This window comes from Bombus bifarius, unplaced genomic scaffold (genome assembly GCF_011952205.1).
Source record: "Bombus bifarius isolate JDL3187 unplaced genomic scaffold, Bbif_JDL3187 scf7180000008422, whole genome shotgun sequence".
Lineage (NCBI taxonomy): Eukaryota > Metazoa > Arthropoda > Insecta > Hymenoptera > Apidae > Bombus > Bombus bifarius.
In genome coordinates, this window is record NW_022884652.1 from 103,123 (window position 1) to 119,753 (window position 16,631).

General features: G+C 31.8%; 3 protein-coding genes across 3 annotated transcripts; all 3 read right to left on the minus strand.

Moving 5' to 3' along the window:
* Nucleotides 1-610: 610 nt before the first annotated feature.
* LOC117212970 (odorant receptor 9a-like) lies at nucleotides 611-4,273 on the minus strand. The gene is made up of 10 exons (XM_033458139.1): nucleotides 3,471-4,273; nucleotides 3,139-3,302; nucleotides 2,887-3,012; nucleotides 2,688-2,805; nucleotides 2,312-2,576; nucleotides 1,750-1,866; nucleotides 1,570-1,660; nucleotides 1,357-1,493; nucleotides 895-1,027; nucleotides 611-819 (listed from the first exon to the last, which is right to left on the minus strand). The coding sequence occupies exons 1-10, from the start codon at nucleotides 3,475-3,477 to the stop codon at nucleotides 766-768; spliced, it is 1,212 nt and encodes a 403-aa protein (XP_033314030.1). The 5' UTR covers nucleotides 3,478-4,273; the 3' UTR covers nucleotides 611-765.
* Nucleotides 4,274-6,645: 2,372 nt separating this feature from the next.
* On the minus strand, nucleotides 6,646-9,360 carry LOC117212985 (odorant receptor 9a-like). The gene is made up of 10 exons (XM_033458169.1): nucleotides 9,354-9,360; nucleotides 9,022-9,209; nucleotides 8,762-8,887; nucleotides 8,563-8,680; nucleotides 8,189-8,453; nucleotides 7,655-7,771; nucleotides 7,475-7,565; nucleotides 7,254-7,390; nucleotides 6,792-6,924; nucleotides 6,646-6,716 (listed from the first exon to the last, which is right to left on the minus strand). The coding sequence occupies exons 1-10, from the start codon at nucleotides 9,358-9,360 to the stop codon at nucleotides 6,663-6,665; spliced, it is 1,236 nt and encodes a 411-aa protein (XP_033314060.1). The 3' UTR covers nucleotides 6,646-6,662.
* Nucleotides 9,361-12,346: 2,986 nt separating this feature from the next.
* On the minus strand, nucleotides 12,347-16,440 carry LOC117212964 (odorant receptor 49a-like). The gene is made up of 10 exons (XM_033458133.1): nucleotides 15,539-16,440; nucleotides 14,932-15,095; nucleotides 14,673-14,798; nucleotides 14,474-14,591; nucleotides 14,100-14,364; nucleotides 13,576-13,692; nucleotides 13,396-13,486; nucleotides 13,183-13,319; nucleotides 12,702-12,834; nucleotides 12,347-12,626 (listed from the first exon to the last, which is right to left on the minus strand). The coding sequence occupies exons 1-10, from the start codon at nucleotides 15,564-15,566 to the stop codon at nucleotides 12,573-12,575; spliced, it is 1,233 nt and encodes a 410-aa protein (XP_033314024.1). The 5' UTR covers nucleotides 15,567-16,440; the 3' UTR covers nucleotides 12,347-12,572.
* Nucleotides 16,441-16,631: the final 191 nt, after the last annotated feature.

Genomic DNA, 16,631 nt, shown 5'->3' on the forward strand with positions numbered 1-16,631 from the left:
TTGAAATCGTTTAATTTATTCAATATGACATATCGGCTATTTATTTTTATGTCAGATAAAACTGTGTAGAACATACACGTGTAGATATGATTACATTCGCCAGGTAGTGCGGATTCAATATTTCACTGATATTAACGTTGTTATATAGCACATGTACACTTTGACAGTCTGAAGATTAAAATATTCGTAAATAGTAGGTAATATAATATACGTAACTATTGTGGTTGGCAAGTTCTCAGCCAGGTTCTTCACATTATATTGTAAAAACGATATTTAAAAGAATCTTGTGCAATACTGAACATGACAGCATAACAAGGAAAAAGATACAGTAGCACAAATCTTAATTGGTTTATGCCCACAGTGTAGTATGTACTTCGTAATGTTCTTTAAATTATCGCTTTAACAATGTGAAATGAATAATTAGAAATTTTTGTGCACTTCTGTAACTACATATAATAGTGCTAGTTTTATTAGTGCTAGCTCAATTAGGACCCGTATTATTTGTTTACCTTGATGATGTTAGTAAATGTGTATACACACATGCATTGTACTTTCGGGCGATATTTAAAAAGGACCAGTAAAGTAATTTTTAGGAAGGTACACAGTATTACTTGCGAATTAAAGTATATCAACTAATCATCGTGATTTATTAATTTTATTTGTACGTTCGATATAATGACAAACTATTATATCGGTTATTATACCATCTTCATGCTTACTCAGTCCAAGTATAAAATGCAACGGATATAGAGGTAACAGTGAACTTCATCCTTTCAATGACAACATCATCGTAATGTACGATATGCAGGTTTTGAAGGTCTTACAATGAAAACGATTATAAATAATGGTTGATATAGTACAACAATTACAATCGACTTATGCTGTGTTACATACAGTTCCAAAGTTCTCAATGTTCATTTGGTACAATCCACACGCAGTTAATGTACATGGGCTTCTAGTTCTTATTTGCATCATGTAAAGCATTTTTTGAGTTTTTACTGGTACTCCATACCATGTAGAGCCGTATCTGTTTCGATGTCAGTAAAATATTACATTCTATGATTAATAAGATTACAGCAGAATCTTGATTATCCGATCTAACCATGGTATGCGCTATTCGGTTAAACGAATAGCTTTGTTTGAACATAGAAAAGCATCATTTACTTTGAATTACTTTGTAAATATTAATATCAGAAACGAACAAAAATTTTTGGATAAAAATGTAACAATTTTCATCAGTTCCTATTCTTATTTTCCAATCTTTCAAATACAGAACCACCCATAAATTTTCATTAATCTGTGATCTGATAATCGAGGTTCTACCGCAGTTATGTTTCGAAAGCACTAAACACGTACAATTGTTTCGTTAGTTCGGTGCAATGATCTACAAGTATCTGTCCAGGTAAACTGAGCATAAATAAATGAAACTGATTAGCTCCGCACAATACAGCGCTTTTAATTGATATTCCCGGTCTATCTAAATTAATGACTGTCTGTAAATATAAAACAATTGATTAGGTTAATGATTTTTCAAGTTTTAGTAGATTTTCACTGTATGAGTATTTTTACTTGAACGGCAGTTGTGGTTATACCAATCATAGTTAGTCCAATTTGAATCATATAGCTAAGTCGATTGTTTTCATCTAATATATCATAAAAGCTAAAAATGCAACGAACAAAAATGATTAACGTCGTTCAATAACAATTTGAAAATTTATTATACTATATCGTCATTTGTTAAATACACACTCTATGGCTTTAGTGTGCATGATCACGCAATTTCTGATCTCTTTATATGTGTAATGTTCCGACATTGCTTCATTAGTGAATGAATTTAAGTGCCTTGTTTTTTTCTGGATTTGATGCCTGGATATATAACAAGAATTAAAAGAAATTATCATAATATCTATTGGTACATACAGTGGCTGACAAAAGTATATATGTTGTTTCATGTATACATCTATTACATATGTTTTATAAAACGTTTTGAAATTTTATTAACACTAATGCGACACATCTGTCATTATTGTATTAGTAAAGTTTCAAACCAATGTAAAATTGTATATAAATGTATATAAACGTATATAAATGGATATAAAAGCTGTAAGACATTTACTATCAAAGAAGTAAAAGATTAGTATTTAGATGCTCAAGTACTTTCGTGACCCACTGTAATAAACATCTGAAAAGCTTGAACATCTATAATTTTATAACTATGTTGCAACGTATTAAAAATGTGCAAATATGTTCAAGCGGTAGTGAATATACATAATTATATGTAATATAATTGTATTGAGTAAATCATATTCACCCACATACTATAAATAGTCCACTATTGTGGTGAACTATAAGCATCAATAAAGAATCTACGGTAACTATGCTTATTGAAACTACTATAGCCGCCCAAGATAACTGTAAGTACACGCAGAAAAAATAGTTATGGCTATCAAAAAGCACGTAATTAACATTAAGTAGTTGTTGTCGTGGTCGAGTTTCGTTTAGTGGAAGAAGGATATCCATCATAGGAGAAATCAGTGGAACGAGTAAAAAGAGTACCATAAATATCATTAATGTATCTGAAAAGATTAGAATTGATCATTCAAGTGCGAAATATTAAGTGGTACGAATCCCCGTTTTTACGTGTACTAGATGTATGCCGATTGCAAAATGAAGGCACGATAACTTACTTCGATACAATTTCGCCATTTTGCTGCCCCGTATGGTGACTTCTTCCAAAATGTACAAATCTTGACTTAACTTCAGCTGCTGCCATTCTTTCGTTATAGAATCGAACAATTTTCTAAACTAGAACATAACACGTGTTGTCATAACTTTATAAGATGCTTTCTTCCGGAAAGATTATTCAATAATAATAAATACGCGTACATTTTCTCTGTTGAGATAGACATTCATTATTTTAACGAAACTGGTCACAATTGCAGCTAAATGTGGCAAACACTCCAGCATCACATCCAGATTCTTGGTGTATAATGATTCGTACAATGCGATTGACTAATGAATTATAAGTTCCAGATGTTTAATGACATTACCTGACTATTTAATTTATTACGCAGAATTCAATCAATTGCCTCATATTAACTATTTCTATAATTTTCACCTACGGTATGATTACCTTACCATTGGAATAAGTACGGTTGTTATACTAGTCATCATTATAATTACAGTGATCAATCCATTTTTTTGGTGTGGATCTAGGCCCACAAATCTCAAATACTTCTTGATCATGTTATAATAAGGAATGTCATATATATTGGGATACTGTTCCCCGGTTTTCTGAAATACTACATATTTCGAAAATTGAATAAAATTATTTGCATGAATTATATTTGAATAAAATTATCGATATAGAATATGTACAAAAATATAACTCAGATACCGTTAATATTATTAGTAAACGAAACGTTAGATATTTTGATCACGGTATAATATATTGTATCCCTTCCTCTTACCGTCCATGTTTCCAAATTTCGAAACAACGACTTCTAAAGAAACGCAACGCACGGAACCACAAACTCAATAAAACTGACATGCCGTGCCGAATGCATGAAGTGATTCTTTATAGATCCAAAGTATCAAGTGGTAGTAAATTGATTCGGTAAAGTGTAGAGAAACTTAATGACAGTATTTTCATATTATTTCATTTATTGTATCGCGGCAAAACTGTTTGATTGTTGGTGTTATTGTATTAGCAGTTTATACGGTAGTTACATATGTACATACCTATAAGAAAATGACGTAATCGTTCTGTTAAGGGAGTACCAATTTCAGTTAGGATGCACATCATAAAATATAAATCATCTCTTTCTAAAACTGTCGCTTGTTGGATATTCGTTGGAAGTCAAAGGATTGATCCCCTATTGTTGAAGAACATAGATACCTCGAAGATAAATGTTGAGATATAGACAGAGGAGAGATTACGAATATGAGATAGGGTAGAAATATGAGAGAACAAAATTGTATTCTGTGTATAGTACTTAGAGGTACGGTTACAGTACAGTTCTGACAGTTTTGATAATGTCGATCGATATGTAATGTCTCTTCTAGTAACCATTGCTGATAGTTATCGTTCTTTTATTTAATGTACATTTTACATTCCAGTCGCAGTAGGAAGTGTCTTCATGTTCTTATTGAAGTGAAACTCACGTTGGTTTACTGTGTGATTTTAAAACAAAACAAAAACGGGAAGTTATACTACTATAAGATGAACTATAAGATGAAACCTACTGTGTACATGTAATAGAAGAATAATATATATGTAGAGGAAGAAATCTAGTAAGAACTAATAATGGTTAATCATTAATTTAGACATGTAATTTTCTTACACAATAATTTTATTTGCATATTCAATAGGGTGATTTAAATAATATAAAATTAATAATATATGTCGATTATTTTTTCTGTTATCTGCATTCTTGCTTAGTAAAAATTCAATGTCAGAACATAATGACTATGATACCATATTTCCCACAGCTGACGTGAAAGCATTATATTGCCGACGTTATCATTGTGAAAGACGACATGTACGTTTTGAAGGTCTTAAAATTTAAAATAATCGGAGAGTAGATAATATACAATTACAGTATACACATACAAGTACATATAAATAACTATGTCAGCCTTGTACAAGTACACAACATACCGAAGTTTTCCATATTCATTTCGTAGAATCCATCTGCTGTTGAGACACATGGCTCCTTCCACCTTATTTGCGTCACGTAAAACATTTTTTGAATTTTTACCGATATGTTGTACCATGCGGAATTGTATCTATTTCAGTTCGGTCAAACGTTATATTGCGGATTAGTATCATAATTTGCATATGATGGCCACACTAAATACGACACTAAACACGTACTATTGTTTCATTAAGTCAGCATAATAGTCTAGAAGTATGGTCCAGGTAAACTGAGCACAAACTAATGGATCTGAATGGCTCCACAAAATACACCACATTTAAGAGCTACTGGTATATCAAAATTAACGACTTTCTGAAACATATGAGTAAACAACTGTCTCTAACGCCTTGAATCAAAAACTCAAGTTGTTTGGTCCAACCTTTAAAAATTGATTCGATTTCGTGAATCACTTTGTACACTAATCTTACTTCCATACAATTGGGTCATTTCATTGCCTTGCAGGACTATTTTTTCTAGAACGGACAATTCATTATTCAATTACAACTACTGCCACTCTTTCGACGTAAAATCGAACATCTTGTTAAAATACAATATATAAAATAGCATGTCCTTTCAACATTTCGCTGTTGCCTGAAATCTTCTTTGTATAATGAATAATTGACATACGCCCTTTTTATACATATGTATATATGTATATATGTATATACGATAATTTAACAATACTGGGCATACAAGCAGCTACATTCGGTAGACATTCAAGCATGGCGTACACATTGTTTGTACAGATTCCTGTGTATATTTCTAATAACTAACGATTCGAATTCCGACTGTTTATCAATCTTACCTGATTATTCAATTTATTACATGTAATTTACTTTTCAGTTTCTTCTGTCTATCCATAATAACTTTTTAAAAAATATTCTTCTCCTTACAGGTGGCAGAAGGATGCTTGTGATATTAATAATCACTACAATAGCGCCAGTATTTCCGAAATCCTTGTTTTTGACACCAGTGTTGTCTTACTAAATGTAAGTAATTCTTGTGTACTTTATGGTACTAGATTTCGGACGTATCACAATACTGGTTTACGTTTCCCTGAAATACTAAATATAATACATTTGCGAGCCATTTTAAATATTTCAATCGCGATGTAAATATTATCTCGTTGTACCTTTGTACCTTACCGTGCATGAGACCAGATTTTTAGAATAGCGTCATGGTAGTTAATGAAACCACATGCAAGCGTAACTCTGTTTGTAACTATTTAATGTTCGTGAAGTATATAAATGTAACTATCCATTTCCAGAACTGGTGGACAATATCTGCTAAACACAGTTATACTAATACACGGCATTACATGAAGTATGAAAATGAAATCATTAAATATGGTTGCGAATCATTTTGTTTATTGGAGAGGTATGTATTCCTTTTAAAGCAGGTTCAAATTACGGTAAAAATCGTATAGTACGTATAAAATGACACGTACGCCATTGTCGTGCCACCTGTCTTGATAAATCAAGAGCTGTAATTGTTCTGAAACATTGATTACACATTGCACTGCTAACGCGTTCGCTGATAAACATGTAACTACTCAGTGAAGTCGTTCGAATTTCTACCAGAGCTATTATGTTTTCGTTTGCAGTGTTTTCCCATATAACTGTGCAACGATGTTATGTATGTGATGCAAAAAAATAAAAAAACAATTATTTCTCGATTGATTAATTGAATACTTGTATCATATCTGTTTACCTGGATGACGTTAGTAAACGTGTATACATACACACATTGTTCTTTCTGGCGATATTTAAAAAGGTCCAGTACAGTAATTTTTGGGAAGATACACAGTATTACTTGCGAATTAACGAATATCAACTAATCATCGTGATTTATTAATTTTATTTGTACGTTCGATATAATGACAAACTATTATATCGGTTATTATACCATCTTCCTGCTTACTCAGTCCATTATAAAATGCAACGGATATAGAGGTAACAGTGAACTTCATTCTTTCAATGACATTATCATCGTAATATACGACATGCAGGTTTTGAAGGTCTTACAATGAAAACGATTATAAATAATGGTTGATATAGTACAACAATTGCGATCGACTTATGCTGTGTTACATACAGTTCCAAAGTTCTCAATGTTCATTTGGTACAATCCACACGCAGTTAATGTACATGGCCTTCTAGTCCTTATTTGCATCATGTAAAGCATTTTTTGAACTCCTACTGGTGCTCCATACCATATAGAATCGTATCTGTTTCAATGTTAGTAAAACATTACATTCTATGGTTTAGAAGATTATAGTAGAATCTTGATTATCCGATCTAACCATGGTATACGCTGTCCGGTTAATCGAATAGCTTTGTTTGGACATAGAAAAACATCATTTACTTCGAATTATTTTATAAATACCAATATCGGAAAGGAATAAAAATGTTTGGATAAAAAAGTAACAATTTCCATCACTTCCCATTCTTATTCTTCAATCTTTCATATACAGAACCACCCACAAATTTTCAATAATCTGTGATCTGATAATCGAGATTCTGCCGTACTTATGCTTTGAAAACACTAAAAACCTACAGTTGTTTCGTTAGTTCGGTGCAATGATCTACAAGTATTTGTCCAGGTAAACTAAGCATAAACAAATGAAACTGATTAGCACCGCATAGCACAGCGCTTTTAATTGATTCTCCCGGTCTATCCAAGTTAATGACTGTCTGCAGATATAAAACAATTGATTAGGTTAACAATTTTTCAAGCTTTGCTAGATTTTCACTAAGAATACATAAGAATATCTTTACTTGAACAGCTGTCGTGGTTATACCAATCATATTTAGTCCAGTTTGAATCATATAGCTAATTCGATTGTTTTCATCTAATATATCGTAAAACCTAAAAATGCAATGAGCAAAAATGATTAATGTCGTTTAATAACAATTTGATAATTTATTGTATTTTATCGTTATTTGTTAAATACCAACTCTATGGCTTTATTGTGCATGATCACGCAATTTCTGATCTGTTTGTATGTGTAACGTTCCGACATAACTTCATTAGTGAACGAATTTAAGTTCCTTGTATTTTTCTGGATTTGGTGCCTGTATATATATCGAGAATTAACAGAAATTATCATAATGTCTATTGGTACATACAGTGGCTGACAAAAGTACATATGTTGTTTCATGTATACATCTATTACATATGTTTCATAAAACGTTTTGAAATTTTACTAACACTAATACGACACATCTGTCATTATTGTGTATAAACGTATATAAACGAATGTAAACGAATATAAAAGCTATAAAACATTTCCTACAAAAACAAGTTAAAGATTAAAGTATTTTGATGCTCAAGTACTTTCGTGACCCACTGTAATAAACATCTGAAAAACTTGAACATCTACAATTTTATAGTTATGTTGCAACGAATTAAAATATGTGCAAATATGTTCAAGCGGTAGTGAATATACATAATTATATGTAATATAATTGTATTGAGTAAATCATATTTACCCACATACTATAAATAGTCCACTATTGTGGTGAACTATAAGCATCAATAAAGAATCTACGGTAACTATGCTTATCGAAACTACTACTGACGCCCAAGATAACTGTAAGTACACATAGAAAAAATAGTTATCGCTGTCAAAAAGCACGTAATTAACATTAACAAGTTGTTGTCGTGGTCGAGTTTCGTTTAGTGGAAGAACGATATCCAATATTGGAGAAATCAGTGGAATGAGTAAAAAAAGTACCATACATATTAATAAAGTATCTGAAAAGATTATAATTGATCATTTATGTGCGAAATATTAAGTAGTACAAAACCGTTTTTGCGTGTACTAGATGTATGCCGATTGCAAAATTAAGGCACGATAACTTACTTCGATACAATTTCGCCATTTTGCTACCCCGTATGGTGACTTCTTCCAAAATGTACAAATCTTGACTTAACTTCAGCTGCTGCCATTCTTTCGTTATAGAATCGAACAATTTTCTAAACTACAACATAACGTGTGTTGTCATATATTTATAACATGCTTTCGTCCGAAAAGATTATTCAATAGTAATAAATTTGCGTACATTTTCTCTGTTGAGATGAACATTCAATACTTTGACGAAACTGGTCAAAAGTGCACCTAAATGTGGCAAACACTCGAGCACCATGTCCAGATTCTTGGTGTATAATGATCCATACAATACGATTGACTAATGAATTATAAGTTGCAGTTGTTTAATGACAGTATCTGACTATTTAATTTATTACGCAGAATTCAATCAATTATCACATTTTAACTATAGTACTATTTGTATAACATGTTCGTACGATATGTTTACCTTACCATTGGAATAAGTACACTTGTCATACTAGTCACCATTATAATTACAATAATCAATCCATTTTTTTGGTGTGGATCTAGGCCCAAAAATCTCAAATACTTCTTGATCATGTTATAATAAGGAATGTCATATATATTGGGATACTGTTCTCCGGTTTTCTGAAATACTACATATTTCGAAAATTGAATAAAATTATTTGAATGAATTATATTTGAATAAAATTATCGATATAGAATATGTACAGAAATATAATTCAGATACCGTTAATATTATTAGTAAACGAAACGTTAGATATTTTGATCACGGTATAATATATTGTATCCCTTCCTCTTACCGTCCATGTTTCCAAATTTCGAAACAACGACTTCTAAAGAAACGCAACGCACGGAACCACAAACTCAATAAAACTGACATGCCGTGCCGAATGCATGATGTGATTCTTTATAGATCCAAAGTATCAAGTGGTAGTAAATTGATTCGGTAAAGTGTAGAGAAACTTAATGACAGTATTTTCATATTATTTCATTTATTGTATCGCGGCAAAACTGTTTGATTGTTGGTGTTATTGTATTAGCAGTTTATAGGATAGTTACATATGTACATACCTATAAGAAAATGACGTAATCGTTCTGTTAAGGGACTACCAATTTCAGTTAGGATGCACATCATAAAATATAAATCTTCTCTTTCTAAAACTGTCGCTTGTTGGATATTCGTTGGAAGATAAAGGATTGATCCCCTATTGTTGAAGAGCATAGAAACCTCGAAGATAACTGTTGAGATATAGACAGAGGAGAGATTACGAATATGAGATAGGGTAGAAATATGAGAGAACAAAATTGTATTCTGTGTATAGTACTTAGAGGTGCGGTTACAGTACAGTTCTGACAGTTTTGATAATGTCGATCGATATGAATTTTGTACATCACGCGTTATGACGACTAGAACACTCTCTCCTAGTAACCATTGCTGATAGTTATCGTTCTTTTATTTGATGTACATGTTACGTTCCAGTCGCAGTAGGAAGTGTCTTCATGTTCTTATTGAAGTGAAACTCACGTTGGTTTACTGTGTGATTTTAAAACAAAACAAAAACGGGAAGTTATACTACTATAAGATGAACTATAAGATGAAACCTACTGTGTACATGTAATAGAAGAATAATATATATGTAGAGGAAGAAATCTAGTAAGAACTAATAATGGTTAATCATTAATTTAGACATGTAATTTTCTTACACAATAATTTTATTTGCATATTCAATAGGGTGATTTAAATAATATAAAATTAATAATATATGTCGATTATTTTTTCTGTTATCTGCATTCTTGCTTAGTAAAAATTCAATGTCAGAACATAATGACTATGATACCATATTTCCCACAGCTGACGTGAAAGCATTATATTGCCGACGTTATCATTGTGAAAGACGACATGTACGTTTTGAAGGTCTTAAAATTTAAAATAATCGGAGAGTAGATAATATACAATTACAGTATACACATACAAGTACATATAAATAACTATGTCAGCCTTGTACAAGTACACAACATACCGAAGTTTTCCATATTCATTTCGTAGAATCCATCTGCTGTTGAGACACATGGCTCCTTCCACCTTATTTGCGTCACGTAAAACATTTTTTGAATTTTTACCGATATGTTGTACCATGCGGAATTGTATCTATTTCAGTTCGGTCAAACGTTATATTGCGGATTAGTATCATAATTTGCATATGATGGCCACACTAAATACGACACTAAACACGTACTATTGTTTCATTAAGTCAGCATAATAGTCTAGAAGTATGGTCCAGGTAAACTGAGCACAAACTAATGGATCTGAATGGCTCCACAAAATACACCACATTTAAGAGCTACTGGTATATCAAAATTAACGACTTTCTGAAACATATGAGTAAACAACTGTCTCTAACGCCTTGAATCAAAAACTCAAGTTGTTTGGTCCAACCTTTAAAAATTGATTCGATTTCGTGAATCACTTTGTACACTAATCTTACTTCCATACAATTGGGTCATTTCATTGCCTTGCAGGACTATTTTTTCTAGAACGGACAATTCATTATTCAATTACAACTACTGCCACTCTTTCGACGCAAAATCGAACATCTTGTTAAAATACAATATATAAAATAGCATATCCTTTCAATATTTCGCTGCTGCCTGAAATCTTCTTTGTATAATGAATAATTGACATACGCCCTTTTTATACATATGTATATATGTATATATATGTATATACGATAATTTAACAATACTGGGCATACAAGCAGCTACATTCGGTAGACATTCAAGCACGGCGTACACATTGTTTGTACAGATTCCTGGGTATATTTCTAATAACTAACGATTCGAATTCCGACTGTTTATCAATCTTACCTGATTATTTAATTCATTACGTGTAATTCACTCTTCAGTTTCTTCTTTTTATCCATAATAATTTTTTAAAAAATATTCTTCTCCTTACAGATGGCATAAATATGATTGTGATGCTAATCATCACTACAATTGCGCTAGTATTTCCGGAATCCTTGTTCTTGACGCCGGTGTTGTCTTACTAATTGTAAGTAATTCTTGAGTACTTTATGGTACTAGATTTCGGACGTATCACGATACTGGTTTACGTTTCCCTGAAATACTAAATGTAATAATTTTGCGAGCCATTTTAAATATTTCAATCGCGATGTAAATATTATCTCGTTGTACCTTTGTACCTTACTGTGCGTGAGACCACATTTTTAGAATAGCGTCATGGTAGTTAATGAAACCACATGCATGCGTAACTCTGTAACTATTTAATGTTCGTGAAGTATATAAATACCTATCCATTTCCAGAACTGGTGGACAATATCTGCTAAACACAGTTGTACTAATACACGGCATTACATGAAGTATGAAAATGAAATCATTAAATATGGTTGCGAATCATTTTGTTTATTGGAGAGGTATGTATTCCTTTTAAAGCAGGTTCAAATTACGGTAAAAATCGTATAGTAGGTATAAAATGACACGTACGCCATTGTCGTGCCACCTGTCTTGAAAAATCAAGAGCTGTAATTGTTCTGAAACATTGATTACATATTGCACTGCTAACGCGTTCGCTGATAAACATGTAACTACTCAGTGAAGTCGTTCGAATTTCTACCAGAGCTATTATGTTTTCGTTTGCAGTGTTTTCCCATATAACTGTGCAACGATGTTATGTATGTGATGCAAAAAAATAAAAAAACAATTATTTCTCGATTGATTAATTGAGTACTTGTATCATATCTGTTTACCTGGATGACGTTAGTAATCGTGTATACATACACACATTGTTCTTTCTGGCGATATTTAAAAAGGACCAGTACAGTAATTTTTGGGAAGGTACACAGTATTACTTGCGAATTAAAGAATATCAACTAATCATCGTGATTTATTAACACTATTTGCACGTTCGATATAATGACAAACTATTATATCGGTTATTATACCATCTTCCTGCTTACTCAGTCCATTATAAAATGCAACGGATATAGAGGTAACAGTGAACTTCATCCTTTCAATGACATTATCATCGTAATATACGACATGCAGGTTTTGAAGGTCTTACAATGAAAACGATTGTAAATAATGGTTGATATAGTGCAACAATTACGATCGACTTATGCTGTGTTACATACAGTTCCAAAGTTCTCAATGTTCATTTGGTATAATCCACACGCAGTTAATGTACATGGCTTCCTAGTTCTTATTTGCATCATGTAAAGCATTCTTTGAACTTTTACTGGTGCTCCATACCATGTAGAATTGTATCTGTTTCGATGTCAGTAAAACATTACATTCTATGATTAGTAACATAATAATGACATGATAATAATTACAGTAGAACCTTGATTATCCGATCTAACCATGGTATACGCTGTCCGGTTAATCGAATAGTTTTGTTTGGACATAGGAAAACGTCATTTACTTTGAAGTATTTTAAAATACAAATATCAAAAGGGAATAAACATTTTTGGATAAAAATGTAAAGATTTTCATCAGTTCCTATTCTTATTTTCCAATTTTTCAAATACAGGACCATCCACAAATTTTCATTAATCTGTGATGTGATATTCGAGATTTTACCGCACTTACGCTTTGAAAACACTAAACACCTACAGTTGTTTCGTTAGCTCGGTGCAATGATCTATAAGTATTTGTCCAGGTAAACTGAGCATAAACAAATGAAACTGATTTGCACCGCACAGCACAGCGCTTCTAATTGATTCTCCCGGTCTATCGAAGTTAATCACTGTCTGCAAATATAAAACAATTGATTAGGTTAATGATTTTTAAAGTTATGGTAGATTTTCACTGTATGAATATCTTTACTTGAACAGCTGTCGTGGTTATACCAATCATATTTAGTCCAATTTGAATCATATAGCTAATTCGGTTGTTTTCATCTAATATATCGTAAAAGCTAAAAATGCAACGAACAAAAATGATTAATGTCGTTCAATAACAATTTGATAATTTGTAGTATTTTATCGTTATTTGTTAAATACCAACTCTATGGCTTTATTGTGCATGATCACGCAATTTCTGATCTGTTTGTATGTATAACGTTCCGACATAACTTCATTAGTGAACGAATTTAAGTGCCTTGTATTTTTCTGGATTTGGTGCCTGTATATATATCGAGAATTAAAAAAAATTATCATAATGTCTATTGGTACATACAGTGGCTGACAAAAGTATATAAGTTGTTTCATGTATACATCTATTACATATGTTTCATAAAACGTTTTGAAATTTTACTAACACTAATACGACACATCTGTCATTATTGTATATAAACGTATATAAATGAATATAAAAGCTATAAAACATTTCCTACAAAAACAAGTAAAAGATTAAAGTATTTTGATGCTCAAGTACTTTCGTGACCCACTGTAATAAACATCTGAAAAACTTGAACATCTACAATTTTATAGTTATGTTGCAACGAATTAAAATATGTGCAAATATGTTCAAGCGGTAGTGAATATACATAATTATATGTAATATAATTGTATTGAGTAAATCATATTTACCCACATACTACAAATAGTCCACTATTGTGGTGAACTATAAGCATCAATAAAGAATCTACGGTAACTATGATTATTGAAACTACTACTGACGTCCAAGATAACTGTAAATACACGTAGAAAAAATAGTTATTGCTGTCAAAAATCACGTAATTAACATTAAGTATTTGTTGTCGTGGTCGAGTTTCGTTTAGTGGAAGAACGATATCCAACATAGGAGGAAGCAGTGGAACGAGTAAAAAAAGTACCATACATATCAGTAAAGTATCTGAAAAGATTAGAATTGATCATTTATGTGCGAAATATTTAGTGGTATGAATTCGTTTTTACGTGTACTAGAATTATGCCGATTGCAAAATTAAGGCACGATAACTTACTTCGATACAATTTCGCCATTTTGCTGCCCCGTATGGTGACTTCTTCCAGAATGTACAAATCTTGACTTAATTTCAGCTGCTGCCATTCTTTCGTTATAGAATCGAACAATTTTCTAAACTAGAACATAACACGTGTTGTCATAACTTTATAACATGCTTTCTTCCGAAAAGATTGTTCAATAGTAATAAATTTGCGTACGTTTTCTCTGTTTAGATGAACATTCAATATTTTAACGACACTGGTCAAAAGTGCACCTAAATGTGGCAGACACTCGAGCACCATGTCCAGATTCTTGGTGTATAATGATCCGTACAATACGATTGACTATTGAATTATAAGTTCCAGTTGTTTAATGACATTATTTGACTGTTTAATTTATTACGCAGAATTCAATCACTTTACACATTTTAACTATAGTACTATTTCTATAACTTGCATCCCCGATATGCTACCTTACCATTGGAATAAGTCCGCTTGTCATACTAATCACCATTATAATTACAATGATCAATCCATATTTTTGGTGTGGATCTAGGCCCAAAAATCTCAAATACTTCTTGATCATGTTATAATAAGGAATGTCATATATATTGGGATACTGTTCTCCGGTTTTCTGAATTACTAAATATTTCGAAAATTGAATAAAATTATTTGAATGAATTATACAGGGTGGTTGGTAACTGGTGGTACAAGCAGAAAGGGGGTGATTCTACACGAAAAAAGAAGTCGAAAGTATAGAAAAAAATTTTTTTGTTTTAATTTTTCCATCGAGACAACGATCTACATTGAGATCCGTTATAACGAGACGTGATAAAATGCACGCGTACCGAGCGAAAATTCAAAGTCGATTTTCTCGAAAACAAAGCCTCAAACAAAAAATTTTTATTCTATATTTTCGACTTCTTTTTTTCACGTAGAGTCGCCCCCTTTCCGCGTGTACCACCAGTTACCAACCATCCTGTATACAGAAATATAATTCAGATATCGTTAATATTATTAATAAACGAAACGTTAGATATTTTGATCGCGGTATCATATAAGTATATTGCGTCCCTTCCTCTTACCGTCCATGTTTCCAAATTCTTGAAACATCGACTTTTAAAGAAACGCAACGCACGGAACCACAAACTCAATAAAACTGGCATGCCGTGTCAAATGCATGAAGCGATTCTTTGTAGTAAATTGATTCGGTAAAGTATAGAGAAACTTAATGACAGTATTTTCATATTATTTCATTTATTGTATCGAGGCAAAACTGTTTGATTGCCGGTGTTATTGTATTAGCAGTTTATACGGTAGTTACATATGTACATACCTATAAGAAAATAACGTAATCGTTCTGTTAAGGGACTACCAATTTCAGTTAGGATGCACATCATAAAATATAAATCATCTCTTTCTAAAACTGTCGCTTGTTGGATATTCGTTGGAAGACAAAGAATTGATCCCCCATTGTTGAAGAACATAGATACCTCGAAGATAAATGTTGAGATATAGACAGAGGAGAGATTACGAATATGAGATAGGGTAGAAATATGAGAGAACAAAATTGTATTCTGTGTATAGTACTTAGAGGTACGGTTACAGTACAGTTCTGACAGTTTTGATAATGTCGATCGATATGTAATGTCTCTTCTAGTAACCATTGCTGATAGTTATCGTTCTTTTATTTAATGTACATTTTACATTCCAGTCGCAGTAGGAAGTGTCTATACGTCCTTATTGAAGTGAAATTCACGTTGGTTTACTCTGTGATTTTGAAAAAAAAAAAACAAAAACGGGAAGTTATACTACTATAATCGAGATGTAGTAAATCAATGAAGTGTTTCTGGTTTTGATTATGACATAATAAGAAAAAGTAAAACGAACGAATTGGCAGAAATATGAGAAATACTTTATTGCTATGTGACCGCCTATATAGTTTATACAGTAAATAATCAAATGGATGTCGACCTTTTCTTCAAATGCCACGGATAAAGCTAGATAAAAAAAATAAAAAAATTTAAGAAATAATTATTTCGAAAAAAATATGATACAAGCTATTAAAGCTGTTTAACTAAAGAAATTTGACTACATTAGAGCAGTGAAGTTATTATAACGTGTGACGATAGACTGTAAGATATTAGTGCTGAGAATATATGTAGCTTGCACAGAATT